This window comes from Uloborus diversus, chromosome 4, assembly GCF_026930045.1.
Source record: "Uloborus diversus isolate 005 chromosome 4, Udiv.v.3.1, whole genome shotgun sequence".
Classification (NCBI taxonomy): domain Eukaryota; kingdom Metazoa; phylum Arthropoda; class Arachnida; order Araneae; family Uloboridae; genus Uloborus; species Uloborus diversus.
In genome coordinates, this window is record NC_072734.1 from 68,174,803 (window position 1) to 68,187,233 (window position 12,431).

A 12,431-nucleotide genomic window follows, 5' to 3' on the forward strand; every position below is an offset into this window, starting at 1 on the left:
ATATTGGCAATTTCACTACCTGAAAATTTTGCGAATGTATTTGAACAGACCAGAAATTTGATTGTACATAAAAAGTTGAAAGTTTTACGATTTTATCTATTCTGCCGTGCTATGCACTAGAGACGTACCGAGTAGCACTTTCGCGGAGTACCGAGTACTCGGCCTTTCACTACTTGGCCGAGTTACCAAGTACCAATTACGTTTTAAGAAGAACCACCGACACACATGTGATGAATTTTGAACTCATTTTAATAATAGTATAGACCTCCTTGTCCATATAATAGTTTTTAAAACTAAATTCCTGCTGAAATTCAATTACGCATTATATAAACAATTTTGTTTGTGTCAAAAATTTTACAAAAAAATTATTTTTAAAATTAAAAATTAATAAATAAAAGGTATGATTAATCAAGTTCGAATTAAAACAAATTACAGTAAAATCCCTCTAATGCGGACACTAACAGGACAATTTTTTTTGTCCGCAACAGAGAGGTGTTCGCAGGATAGGGGTTTAATAATGTTATTTGCATTGGAACTGGGGAATAAAAAATTGTCAGCATAAGAGGGGTGTCCGTTAGAAGGGGTTTCACTGTATACCAATCAATTATAGCTTTAGTCCGCCAAACATAAATAATTTTTTTAATACAACAAATGTGCAGGAACACTTCAGATACGTGTTTCTGCCCCCCCCCCCCTCCCCGTTACAAGGAACGTCTTTTTCAGTGCATAACATGTGAGCTAAAGAATGTAAAGACATTCTACAAAAAAAATCCGACTTTTGTCGGATGCCTTTAAATCCACGAGCTCCCATTTTGTGCATTGTAGAAGGAATTCCTTGTAATGCCAAAACACGTGTCTGCAGTGTTCCTGCACTGTACTTTTAACGTTGTTTTATTTCCTTTTATTTTTTAAGCAAAGATATTTTTATATTTTTTATAACTAATTTTTGTTTGTAGCAAAAATTCATTTTTAATATAAAAATTCCATATTTTCTATACTTACCTTTTTTGCATAATTTTTAAAAAATAAGTTTTATTAGCTTTGGGGACATTAAAATAAAGAGTTATTCCATTAAAGCATTACAAACTTCATTATTCTCAAAATTTAAATTTGACTTATAAATTTTAATTGTAAATGATTGCAGAATACAATGCTTGCTCTTTTTTTTGATAAATTTTTATCTGCCTTGGAGAATATTCAATTTTTTGCAACTACTCGGTATTGGCCGAGTATCTGATCAGAATTTGGCCGAGTACCGAGTACTCGGCAAATTGGCCGAGTAGGCCGAGTACCGAGTAGTTACCGAGTACTCGGTACGTCTCTACTAAGCACAAAAGTCGTATCTGCACTTTTTGTCAAAATTGAGTTATTGTTACCAGGTGGTTCTTTGACACATATTTTACCCAAGTAGGATGTTTTATGGTCATTTGTCAATGGGAAATATTTTTTAAAAAATTCTGAAAAAGTTTCATCTGAATCAAATGCATGAAGGCCCACAACTTTAAAAGGGTAATTTCTCATTTTGAACTTAGCTGTAGATACCACTTTTGTGCTTAGCACGGCAGTATAAAACATAATATTTTCACTAAATTATAGTTTTTTTGGCTTAACAATCAATAGTTGGGGCAAACCTTACCTGCCAGCATTGTAATGAGGTGATGATTAAAACCTATGTAGCCTTCATAATTCTGCCCTGTTATGTCACTATTCTGCCTCAACCATAGATGCACATGCTTAAACATTTAAAATGGTTTTGTAGATCCAAAAAAAAAAAAAAATAAATAAAATAAAATAAAACCTTCCCCTCTTTAGCCCTAGACATTACTTCTGACTCTTGTATAATTTTCTTACCTATCTTGTACTATCCATCTATTTGTATCAAGTTAAAACATTTACAAAACTTTTTTTTTTGTTATCATAGACACCTCAAAGAAATTTTTCCAAAAAAAAAATATATAGATCAATTTTAGTATTTATTACTTCAAATTTTCATTTTATCAATTTTAAGATAAATCATTCACTAACTGCAATAGTAGCATTTACAAAAAGTGAATAAGAATTCTTATTGGCAAGTTCTTGAATTTTCTTCCTTGATCGTGAGCAGGGTTCGCCAATACATATCAGTCAATATATATCATGATATATATCACGATATGTATCCAATATTTATTTTGAAAATATCATGATATTTTTTTGACATTTATTTTTTCAACTACGGTATTTTCAATATAAAGATTGTATTAATCATGATAATATTGTTCATTTATTACTAAAAAACACCAAAAAGTTATGTACTATATTTTTATGATGTATTAACACATCATTAAGATAACAAAGTAATATTATATTCCTTTTATTTTATATTCAAAGTTATGTAACAATTTTAAATCATATTAAAAGTGCTTAATTAAACATTAAATGTTGGTCAGAAAAAAAGAAGCTGACTGTTAACTGTGCACTGACTAATGCATATTTTTTATTTCTGAATCATATAACTGTGTAAAAGTAGCTATTAGAAGAAAAATGAGTAAAACAGCTAATGCTAAATTAACTCCATTAAAATGGATAAAAATGAAATATTAGATATGTAAGTAAGAAAGAAACTTTAATATAAGTCTACATATTGTAATAATCATATAAGAAAATGCAGAGTGCTTGGAGGATGCATTTACTATTTTGAAGACTTTAGTTTGTGCTGCTTGAAAATATCGGATATATATCAAAATATCCGATTTATATCAAAATATCAGATATTTTCATATTTTTGAAAATATCATATTTTTGAACTCTAATCGTGAGAATTTTATGAGCTCAGTGTTGGGTTTTGCAAAAAATCCCAAATGGCAGCCCTGGGAGCTACACTTGACTAAATGAAGCAAACTATGTTTTTATTTCTTGCATTAATTGTGTCCATTAATTAACATCAAACCTAGATTAGGAATTCTGATAAACCTTATGTGTTTCGCTAGCCCAAAAAAATTAAGTTTTATATGCTCTGCCTGAAATAAAAGGAACAAAGCAATGTTTTGAGATGCCCATTTAAATATTTAAATATACAGTTTTTAAATTAAGATATTGGAAATTGAAGAATAATTCGTGAATCATTTAGAAACTTGAATGACCATACAATACTTTTTGTATGTGAATAAATATATTCCTGGGAGGTAAAAATCGCTAAGTCCATTTTTTTCTCCAAAATCTGGAATAAGCACCGTCTTACTCAACTTTTCGTGCTGTATTCAGAGGTATAAAGCATTGAGAGATTGATGACCAAATCTTCATTTTGTAAGACCATAAATAACAAGCCAGTTATGCAAATCGCAAAAGACAAACTTAAAACTCATCTTTTTTCCAACTTTGTTTTCAGGCTTTTAGCTCCCATGTACAGATTTTAATGTATGGGGTGAATTTGTGCCAAAGCACACCAGAATGCTGTTCTGGTACTACTTTTGTGGAAAAAGTTTCTTCTTTCACATCAAGTTGGTCTGACTAAGAATTCAACTAGTCGGACCTCCATATATTGAAGTAGCAAATTGCCGAAAAAAAATTCGATATATAGAAACAATTTTATTTTATCCTAAAATCTTCCTAACACATTAAAATTAAAACTAATTTTCATGTATGAAACCAAATTTCTAATTTATATGAGCATCAGATTAAATGAAAGTTAATAATTCAAAAAATAACAGAAATGACACTTTTGCGCCTTTATACATCTTCATTCCTTGGCAATTCAACTTGATCCGCAACATTAGGGGATCTGGTTTTGACAATGTGATCCAGAGAAAAGTAAAAAATCAATCTATTTAACTTGAGTGGTTTTTTCTGCAGCTAAAAAGGCTAGGAATGATAATCAACAGACAAAAGAAGGGATAGCTTGAAACTGATTTTACAAAATTACTGGTTACAACTAAGATTTGAAATAAACTTGAGGGAATTTAAGAACTCCAGAACGAAACAACGACCTTTCTACACACTCCTCAACCCCAGATTCCTTATGAGTTTCGTAGCAACCTTTAGTGAACATAATTTTCTCCCCTAATCTTCATTTTTCAAGAGACAAACAGTCTAAAATAGAAAAAAATGTACGAATGTTTCGAAAAAAAATTCAACACAGATTTTTTCGATATATAGAAACAATTTTTCTATGTAATGAACATAGAGATTTGCTGGGATTTCGATACATAGAAAATTTTGATATGTGGAAGTTCGATATATGGAGGTTCGACTGTATTTCTCATTGTTGTTCCGCATTGGAATTCTAGGAATTCATCCCTGAGGTATATGTAAATATTATACAAAGATAATATATGATGGTGAATATACTGCTAGAAGTTCTTGTTCATAAATTACCCATGAATTGACTTTGTTGTCGGGGTTCATATACATCAAGAAAAAAAAAACCTAGAAAACGCATGAAAATGGAAATTTCCTTATCTCGGGGAAAGTTTTTCACACAGAATCTGGAAAACTCCTGCCAATAACCTATAAAACTTTTCCCCTATGTACTCGAGATCAAAATGCTGCACTCTTATTTTACCTTTACTTTTTTCTGTTACATTAAAAAAAAAGTTTAAACTTCTGCATTGACTCTTGAGAGGAAGATTGTCTGCTATTCAGCATTTACAAAAGTCAGACCAAAATGGAAATATATTCTCTACAGGTGCCAACAAACATTTGAGCATTCTTGTAAAAGTATTTTTATACAAGAAACTTGACAATATAGATAACAAGTTAAAGGGGAACAAAACAAATTTTGAACCATGCCATCCTTGTAACTCCTTAGTGCCACTTATCAATGAAATTAATAATATCTGCCTGAGAGACTGATGTACTGTTTATAGGGTTCAAGTGCCTACACACTCAAGCATATTATGTTTGTGCAGAATTCTGTACCTCAGAGCCAGACTAATGTAAGTCACATAATCACTACTTTACAGGAGAGAGGAAAAAATGTTTGCCTGGGGTATGCGAAAGATAAAAACGCATGCTCTTTTAACTTTGGTATAAAATTACAAATCTTTTTTTTTTTTAAATTACATTCTCATGGCTCAATGCAAAAGGGGATTCTGCATACAATACACAAATGAACTAAAAATTGCCATTTTCGGACTTACATCAGTCTTACTCGGACGTACAGAATTGTTCTCTAGATTGTCAAGTTTACTTGCACAATTGTACTTTTGCAAGTGTGCTAGAACATTTGTAGGCACCCATGCAGAATATATTGTATTTTGGCTTGATTTTTGTAAATGCTGAACTGCAGGTAGTAACTTAGTTTTTTTCAAAATACAGTCTACTTCCGCTACACAGCGATTCAACTTACCCCAAATGGCAAAAACGCAAGATTTTCACTAGTAACAAATTTTAGAGCTAACTCAAATTCCTCGCTCACAACACAAAAGCAATCGTGGTGATAAGTGTGGACTTACATCCTTTTACATCACTGACTACACAAGTTCCCACACCGCACTAGTCTAAATATCACTTGGTTATTTTGTATAAATAACCAATCCACATTTTTCATAAGTTTTATTGTATCTACTGTACAACTTTTATAGTGCAGCACTTTATTATTCTACATATTGTATGTGCCATACTGTTTTATTTGATGTATCTCTCTCCCACTGATTTTGAGCAGCCGTAACGATGTTTTATTTTGAATACTGCAGTTTTTTTGCAAAATGCAATAAAAATTCAGCTCTTTATGTAAGGAAAGGTAATATATAGTTAAGAAAATGTCTAAAGCAGTTTGAAGGGTGTTTAAAAATGTCAAAACTAATTGGGTATGTTAACAAAAAATTTGTATTACATACTCTTTTCCATAACGCGAAATTTCGACTTCCGCGAGGGGTCTTAGAACGCATCTCTCATGTAATGCTCAAAGATTGATTAGTTGAGTATCATCGTCAACCAACGCGTTTAAATTTTACAAACCTGTTCGGGCCTCTATTCATCTTTTACCTGTGGTCTTTCCCAATCTCTTCTTCCCTTTGGCTTGCATTCCAAGGCAGCTCTTGGTATACTCTCTGTACTCCTTCGTTCTAAATGTTCTCTCCACCTGTTTCTGTAATTCATTATAATTTCCAACATTGATTCAACTTGTTTTTCTTCCCAGATATTATCACTTCTTTTTTATCCTTTAAGGAACATCCTTTCATTCTTTAGAGATTTCATCTTGGAAGACCGAGTTAGTCTGTCATCATTTTTTTCTCTCTGGCCAAGTCCCACTGCCACTTATTATTGTTTGTACTGCCATTGTTTTAAAAGACTTGAATCTAGTGTCTTTTCTTGTGTTTCTTGGTGCTCTTCTTGTAGTCTTGCAGATGTATGGGATTTTATATAGCTTATTCTGTATGTCATTGTCGTACATATTTCGCATCCTAAATAATTAAAATGTGATGTTTGTTCAATTGTTTGTTCTCCAAAATGATATTTGTTTTTGTGGGATTTTTATCTTCAAAAGCCATTACCTTTGTATTTTTCCTTAAGAGCTTTAAGTTAAAATTGTTTCCAATTTTAGACAATAAAAATTGCTTGTTGTAAATTATTTTTACAGTCTTGATAAACATAAGTCGTCTGCAAATAGTATATTATTTATTAACACAAGTTTTCCAGAGACTTATTCCTGTTTTGATGTTAATCTTCCATACTCTGATGAAATATGTATATGTTAAACAGATGTGGTGATAAATTGCATCCCTGTTGTACACCTTGATTTATTATTTTATCTGAGATTATTTGTTGAATATTTGAATAGAAAATTAGTGCATTATAATTTAGCATTTTTTTCCCCTGTCAGCTTTTAGCAAAATAAGTAAAATAGCTTTTGAGTATTATTTTGATCATGTTTTCTGACAGAAGTATCATTAGTATTATATATTATCCTTTTGCACATAATCTACATCACATAATTTGTCTTTTGCACATAAAAGATATCAAGATGTCTCTTTTCTGAAAGATTAATTGCTGAAATAGATTGATTACCTGTTTTTTTTTTCTTTTCAAAATTTGATCCAAATTCATCTCATTGCAAATTGTTATTTATTGACATCAGGCATTTTATTTTCTTCTACAACTTGTTGGATAAGTGGTCTGTTTTATTTTGTTTACTTTTTTTTTGTTTTGTTTTTTAAATTTCACTAATATGTGTAGATGCTACTTGGATCATTTTGATTTTTCATTTTTTTTAGATGAACTGTACATGGATGTAAAAAACAAATTTTAGTTGTAACTAAGTTAAACTGTTTTTTCTATTGTTCTTTGATGATGACAACCTGCAGGCTTCATTTACATTTTCAGTTTTTAGTAAAGGGTTTGCAAAAAGAAACTGGTTGGAAGTCATTTACAGACTTTCCAACTATGTTGCTACAGAAATTAGCCAATTTCAAAATAAATGAATATTAAAAATAATGTGGAAATACTGACACTACAATGATTTGATACTTTCTGACGTCCATTTGTGTAAAAGTTATTTTTTAGAAAGATGTTGGTGATGTTTATGATATGCCGGTCACAGTAAGTGCTACAGATGACTGGGAGGCATATGTGTGTGGTCAATGGTTGCTACTTATCTGTCAACAGGATTAAATTGATGTATTAGTGTGTTGTCACTTACCAACCTTGGAACTTTTTTTTTTTGCTGTTGAGATGAGAGACAAGAGTAACATTTAAAAAATGGTTACTATGTTTAGAATGTTTCTTAAAAATGCACAAATAAAAATTCATTTATTGCGATGTTTGAGCCTTTATGATTAGAAATCATGTGGAAGAGGATATGTCAACAAAGGGAACAATATCTGCAGCATGCGAATTTGTCCTGTAAGAACAATGTTTTCTGTTCATTTTTTGGATCAAGAAACTGTAAATAAGCCTCTCTCCGTACTGTTAGTTAGTCGTCCAATAACTTACAGAAGGAAAAAATTGTCTTATGATTGATTTGTTGGCCATCCCTAATTTAGGCCAATGGGTGAAATTTAAGAATTCAAATCGATATTGTGATTACAGTTGAACCCCGATTTAGTGAATTTCGCGATTTAGCAAATTTTTCTCCCCCCCCTCCCCGAGTAAAATGAAGGCAAAAACCCCTATTTACTGAGTAATAAACTCCGAAATAATGAATTATTTTAACAGCCAGAATTTTTTTTTGTTAATTTGAGTTAGAAAATATTGGATTGTTTTCCAAATGTTACATCCATATTGTCCGAATCAGAAAAAACTTTTCTTGGAATCAGCAATTTTTGACGAGCGAGGCGACAACCAACGAATAGTGATTCTGATGCAGAAAGCGATAGTGAAATTCCCATTAAAGCTGTTACTTTTTGCTTTACGTGGTCTGGAAACTGTAAAATAATTTCTCATGCAGCAGGCTGCAAAAGATATAGTATTTTCCGTCTCCGTAAAGTCTATTAAAGTCTTAGTAAAGAGAACTATTTTGAGTTGCATATCAAGGAAATTGTCAGCAGTTTAAAATTTCAAATTAACTAGCGTGTAATAAGTCATGAAATGCTGAATAAAAAGTGTACACTTTCTAATATTTTTGCATAGTTGCTTATTAGGGGTTTTAGGTACGGTAAATGCATTAAAAACACACACACCCCGATTTAACATATAAAAGTTTTGGTCCTGGTGAATTCATTAAATCAGGGTCCGACTGTATTAACATTACTTTCTGCACTTAAAAAATTTTTCTTTTCATACCTAAGTTAAATTTAATATTTCATTTTCTTTCAATTATTGTTTATTAATTTGGTGCTTAAAACTTTTTAGACAAGAACTCATATGAAGTTTTTAAATTTGTATAGTTAAGGGCTGCTAAATCTGCTGCTGAAGAATCAAAAAAGTCTGAAAAAAGTGAAAACCTATTGAAACAGTCATTGGGTGTTCAAAGTGACCAGTCAGATGTCGAAGATGAAGATGATGAAGAGGAAGATGAGGAGGAGGAGGAGGAAGAAGAAAAAGATGAAGATCCTGTGGAAAGTAATTATTTTTCTTTTACTTTTTTTAGGAATTGATTCAAGGCGGTTGCCATGTTTAGACTTTGTGTGCAGCATGACTGCCTGACTGGACATCTCTTTGAAATTGGTGTATATGTGACTCCAAACTGTACCCTTTATGGAGATCTCACCTTCATGGATGACCACCACTTTCCCACTGTAGAGCACTCCGAGCGAGCTCCTTGGTAGAATGGTACCGGGAGGCAAGAAACCAAATGAGACAATGACTTTTTTCCCCTTGTTCTTCGTTTTAGTTCTGTTTGTATTTTAATTTGTCAAGTTCTCTGCCATTTGAAATAAACTTTTTTTAATTAAAAAAACTGATATTTTAAGGCAGACAGTGTGAAGATAATTATGTATAGTCTAATATTTAAATAACAGTGTTTTGTGTTTCCAGATGCTTTGGTCTATTATCCTGAATAGTTTGAATTTACTTACAGTAAATTTTTATTTGATAAAATTGTGGCACTCACTTGTAAAAATCAAGGAACTAATTGCAATCAAACTTTCTTTGAGTGATCCTTTGATGAACTTCTTTTAGCATTTCACACCTTGATCTTGACTTGTCGACACCCAAGTAGATTGGAATTAGAATTGATTTTGTATTACTATTACAATTACATTTGACATTAGATTTTTCAGTGGGCCAATTAACTCCTATGAGTACCGTTTTGAAAAGTTTTATACTGAACATTAAAAAATAATTTTAGCATTCAGCTTTTCCAGAGATAGTGATTGTAATTTTGGTGTACCAGATGGTATTTTGGGCTGTTTCTCTTTTTTTTAAAAAAAAAACAGTTTTGCTAAGTTAAAATACAAATATTTTTGTTATAAGCTGCTTATAGTAAATATTTTTAATTAAAGAGATTTTAATTTAACTTATTTATCTGTTATTATAAATGCATGTTTTTTCATAGATGGGACAGTACCAGAATAACTCATTTAATACCAAAAAGTTTTCTCAAAAACGTGAATTACTAGAGCATTGATGAATAAAGCATCTTAAAATTACAAAATGACCTTTTCATGCGCACAGAGATTAACATGCTTATTTTATCTATCCACTGTAAATTGTTCTTCTTACCTGCAGATAGTTTTGAGTTGTGTGCTCAGATACTTTATATTTTTATCTTACTATGCTAATTTGCTTTATTTATTTATTTTTCAGCTATTGAACCAATTCTAAGGTTACCTGCTACAAGTAGTAGTCCATTAAAAACAAAGCCTCCTACTGCAAGTACTTTCCCTTCAAGTACAGAAATAAAATGTAAAGATGTCAATCAAGAACCTGATGCAAATACTTCTACAAATCAGAAAGGCAGTAATGAACCTTCTAGGTCGGAGAAAAGAAGAGAGAGAGATAAAACAAAGACTCAGGAAAAAATTAAAAGAAGTTTAATGAACAAGATACAAGTTTCTGAAAATAGAAATGTTGTAAATGAAGTTGTAGTTGCTGAGAAACATACCCCTAAAAGCTCCGAATCATCAATTGTGATAACTTCCTCAATTCCATGTAATAGAAATAGTAAAAAACGAAATCAAAAACATGAAAGTAGTCCCACAAACTGCACAAGTGTCAATTCCCTGCCAGTTTCAAAAAATATTGCTATTAGCTGTCCTGCTGCGACTCAGCTGACGACCGCTGATGTGAAATGTCAGAACCTTGTTCATAAGAATTACAAGCAAAAAGAAATTCTCATTAATGGCATTAGTGGAAATGCTGTATCTGATTATGAAGATATTTGTGCCCTTATTGCTCAGAATTCAACTATAAGAGGAAAAAGCAAAAGCTCTGAAAAACTTGGCTTGTGAGTATATATTGTCCTGTACATTAACATTTAACTTAGTATTGGGGAAGTTTGATTCCATTTCTGGTTGTATTAATACAGTAGAAATCCTGTCATCCGAATTTATTTGGAACTTTTTTTATAGGGGGGAATATTTGGAGAAAGTTAACTACCCCCTCCCCACCCCTTAAAAAAACAAAGGATAAAGCTAGATCAACGTTTAATACATTGTGAGAAACCGAGCACATAAAATAATCATATTTTCAATTAGATCTATAAAATCAAACCTTTTTATATTACACTATGCAATGATATTTTTCTTCAAAGTAAGTTCTGTAACTACACATTTATGCAAATTGATATTTATTAGGCTTATGTATTTTATATGTATACTTAGGCTAATATATTTTATATATTGACAATATGTCATTTAAAATGGAATATTTTAGCTACATTCAATTTTAAATGACATGTTAAATTTTTTGAAAAAGAGAATTGGTTTGTCTGACTTGTTGCAGACATTTTCTGAGCACAAAGGATTTTAAAAGAGCAATCTGTACTTGGAAGTCCACCAATCTTTTTCCAAAAAGAAAATTGTTTTTGCTGCTGTGGGAAGGTAAAGCACAGAATTTGTAGAAATGAGTTTTTGAGATATTTTAAGAAACCTGTTTTGGATTCCATACTAACCAGTGGTGGATTCAAGGGGAGGGTCCTTGCCCTCCCTCCCAAACCGTTGACAACAGTATTTGTCTGCATTGTGTTCAAACACTTTATGCACAAAATGTAAATGAATACAGTATATTTTATACTTTTTGAAAGTAAATATTTAAACTACTGCTTCATTTTGATGCTTACAAAATTAATTTGTAACCTTTATCCCCAATTACGTGCCTTATTTCTCGCCGATTTGGTTCTTTTTATTGACCCCCTAGCCGTTTCAGAAATGTTTCATAACCAGAGCTGTAGGTTTGTTTATGGGGGGTGGGATTCCTTAGCATGACCGCCCCCCCTTCCCTAAAATGATTTTCTGTATCCGCCCCTGATACTAACAATAGGAAATTGTTGAAATTTGACTTTTTTTTTTGTACTTTATTTTCAGTCGAAATTAAATAAGCAAGCTTGTACAATAAAGCCAAAGTGCAATAGATGTCAAAATTGAAATTTGACAGATACCGCGCTTTACTTTCCCATGGCATTCTACAACTCTTCAGCTCTTTGCACATCCCACACACAAAATGTATATAAGTATAGGAATGTCCAAGTAACTTGAACAGAGAGAGAGAAAAAAAAAGAAAATTTAAAAGCAAACAGATTATGGTTTTAGTGTTAAAGAGTGCACCAACCAGCTGTTCTCTAAATACCAAATTTCTTTTAGGAACCAATCATATTTTTACCTCGGTTCTTAGGATGTTAAATGTTGATTTGATTGAGGCTAAATAAAAATATAGTTCAGTTTTGTGGCAGATATATTTCTGAAGAATTTTTTTTTCTAATGACAATTGGAAATCTGTTCTTTTGACTATTTTGTCTTAATTTAGAAAGACTATTTTGATGCGTGATGTTTTTAAGGTTAGGTGTTTTTAAATAATGCTTATGAAGTTCAATGATGTATGACAACTTCTGACTTCACAAGAAGTTTTTTGTTTAA

General features: G+C 31.5%; 1 protein-coding gene across 1 annotated transcript in view; it reads left to right on the forward strand.

The window, feature by feature from the left end:
* The window catches only part of LOC129220619 (ankyrin repeat domain-containing protein 17-like), a 195,540-nt gene that overhangs the window by 126,946 nt on the left and 56,163 nt on the right, over window positions 1-12,431 (forward strand). The window contains 2 exon segments of the mRNA XM_054855048.1: window positions 8,805-8,979; window positions 10,165-10,804. Coding sequence (XP_054711023.1) covers window positions 8,805-8,979; window positions 10,165-10,804 — 815 coding nt within the window.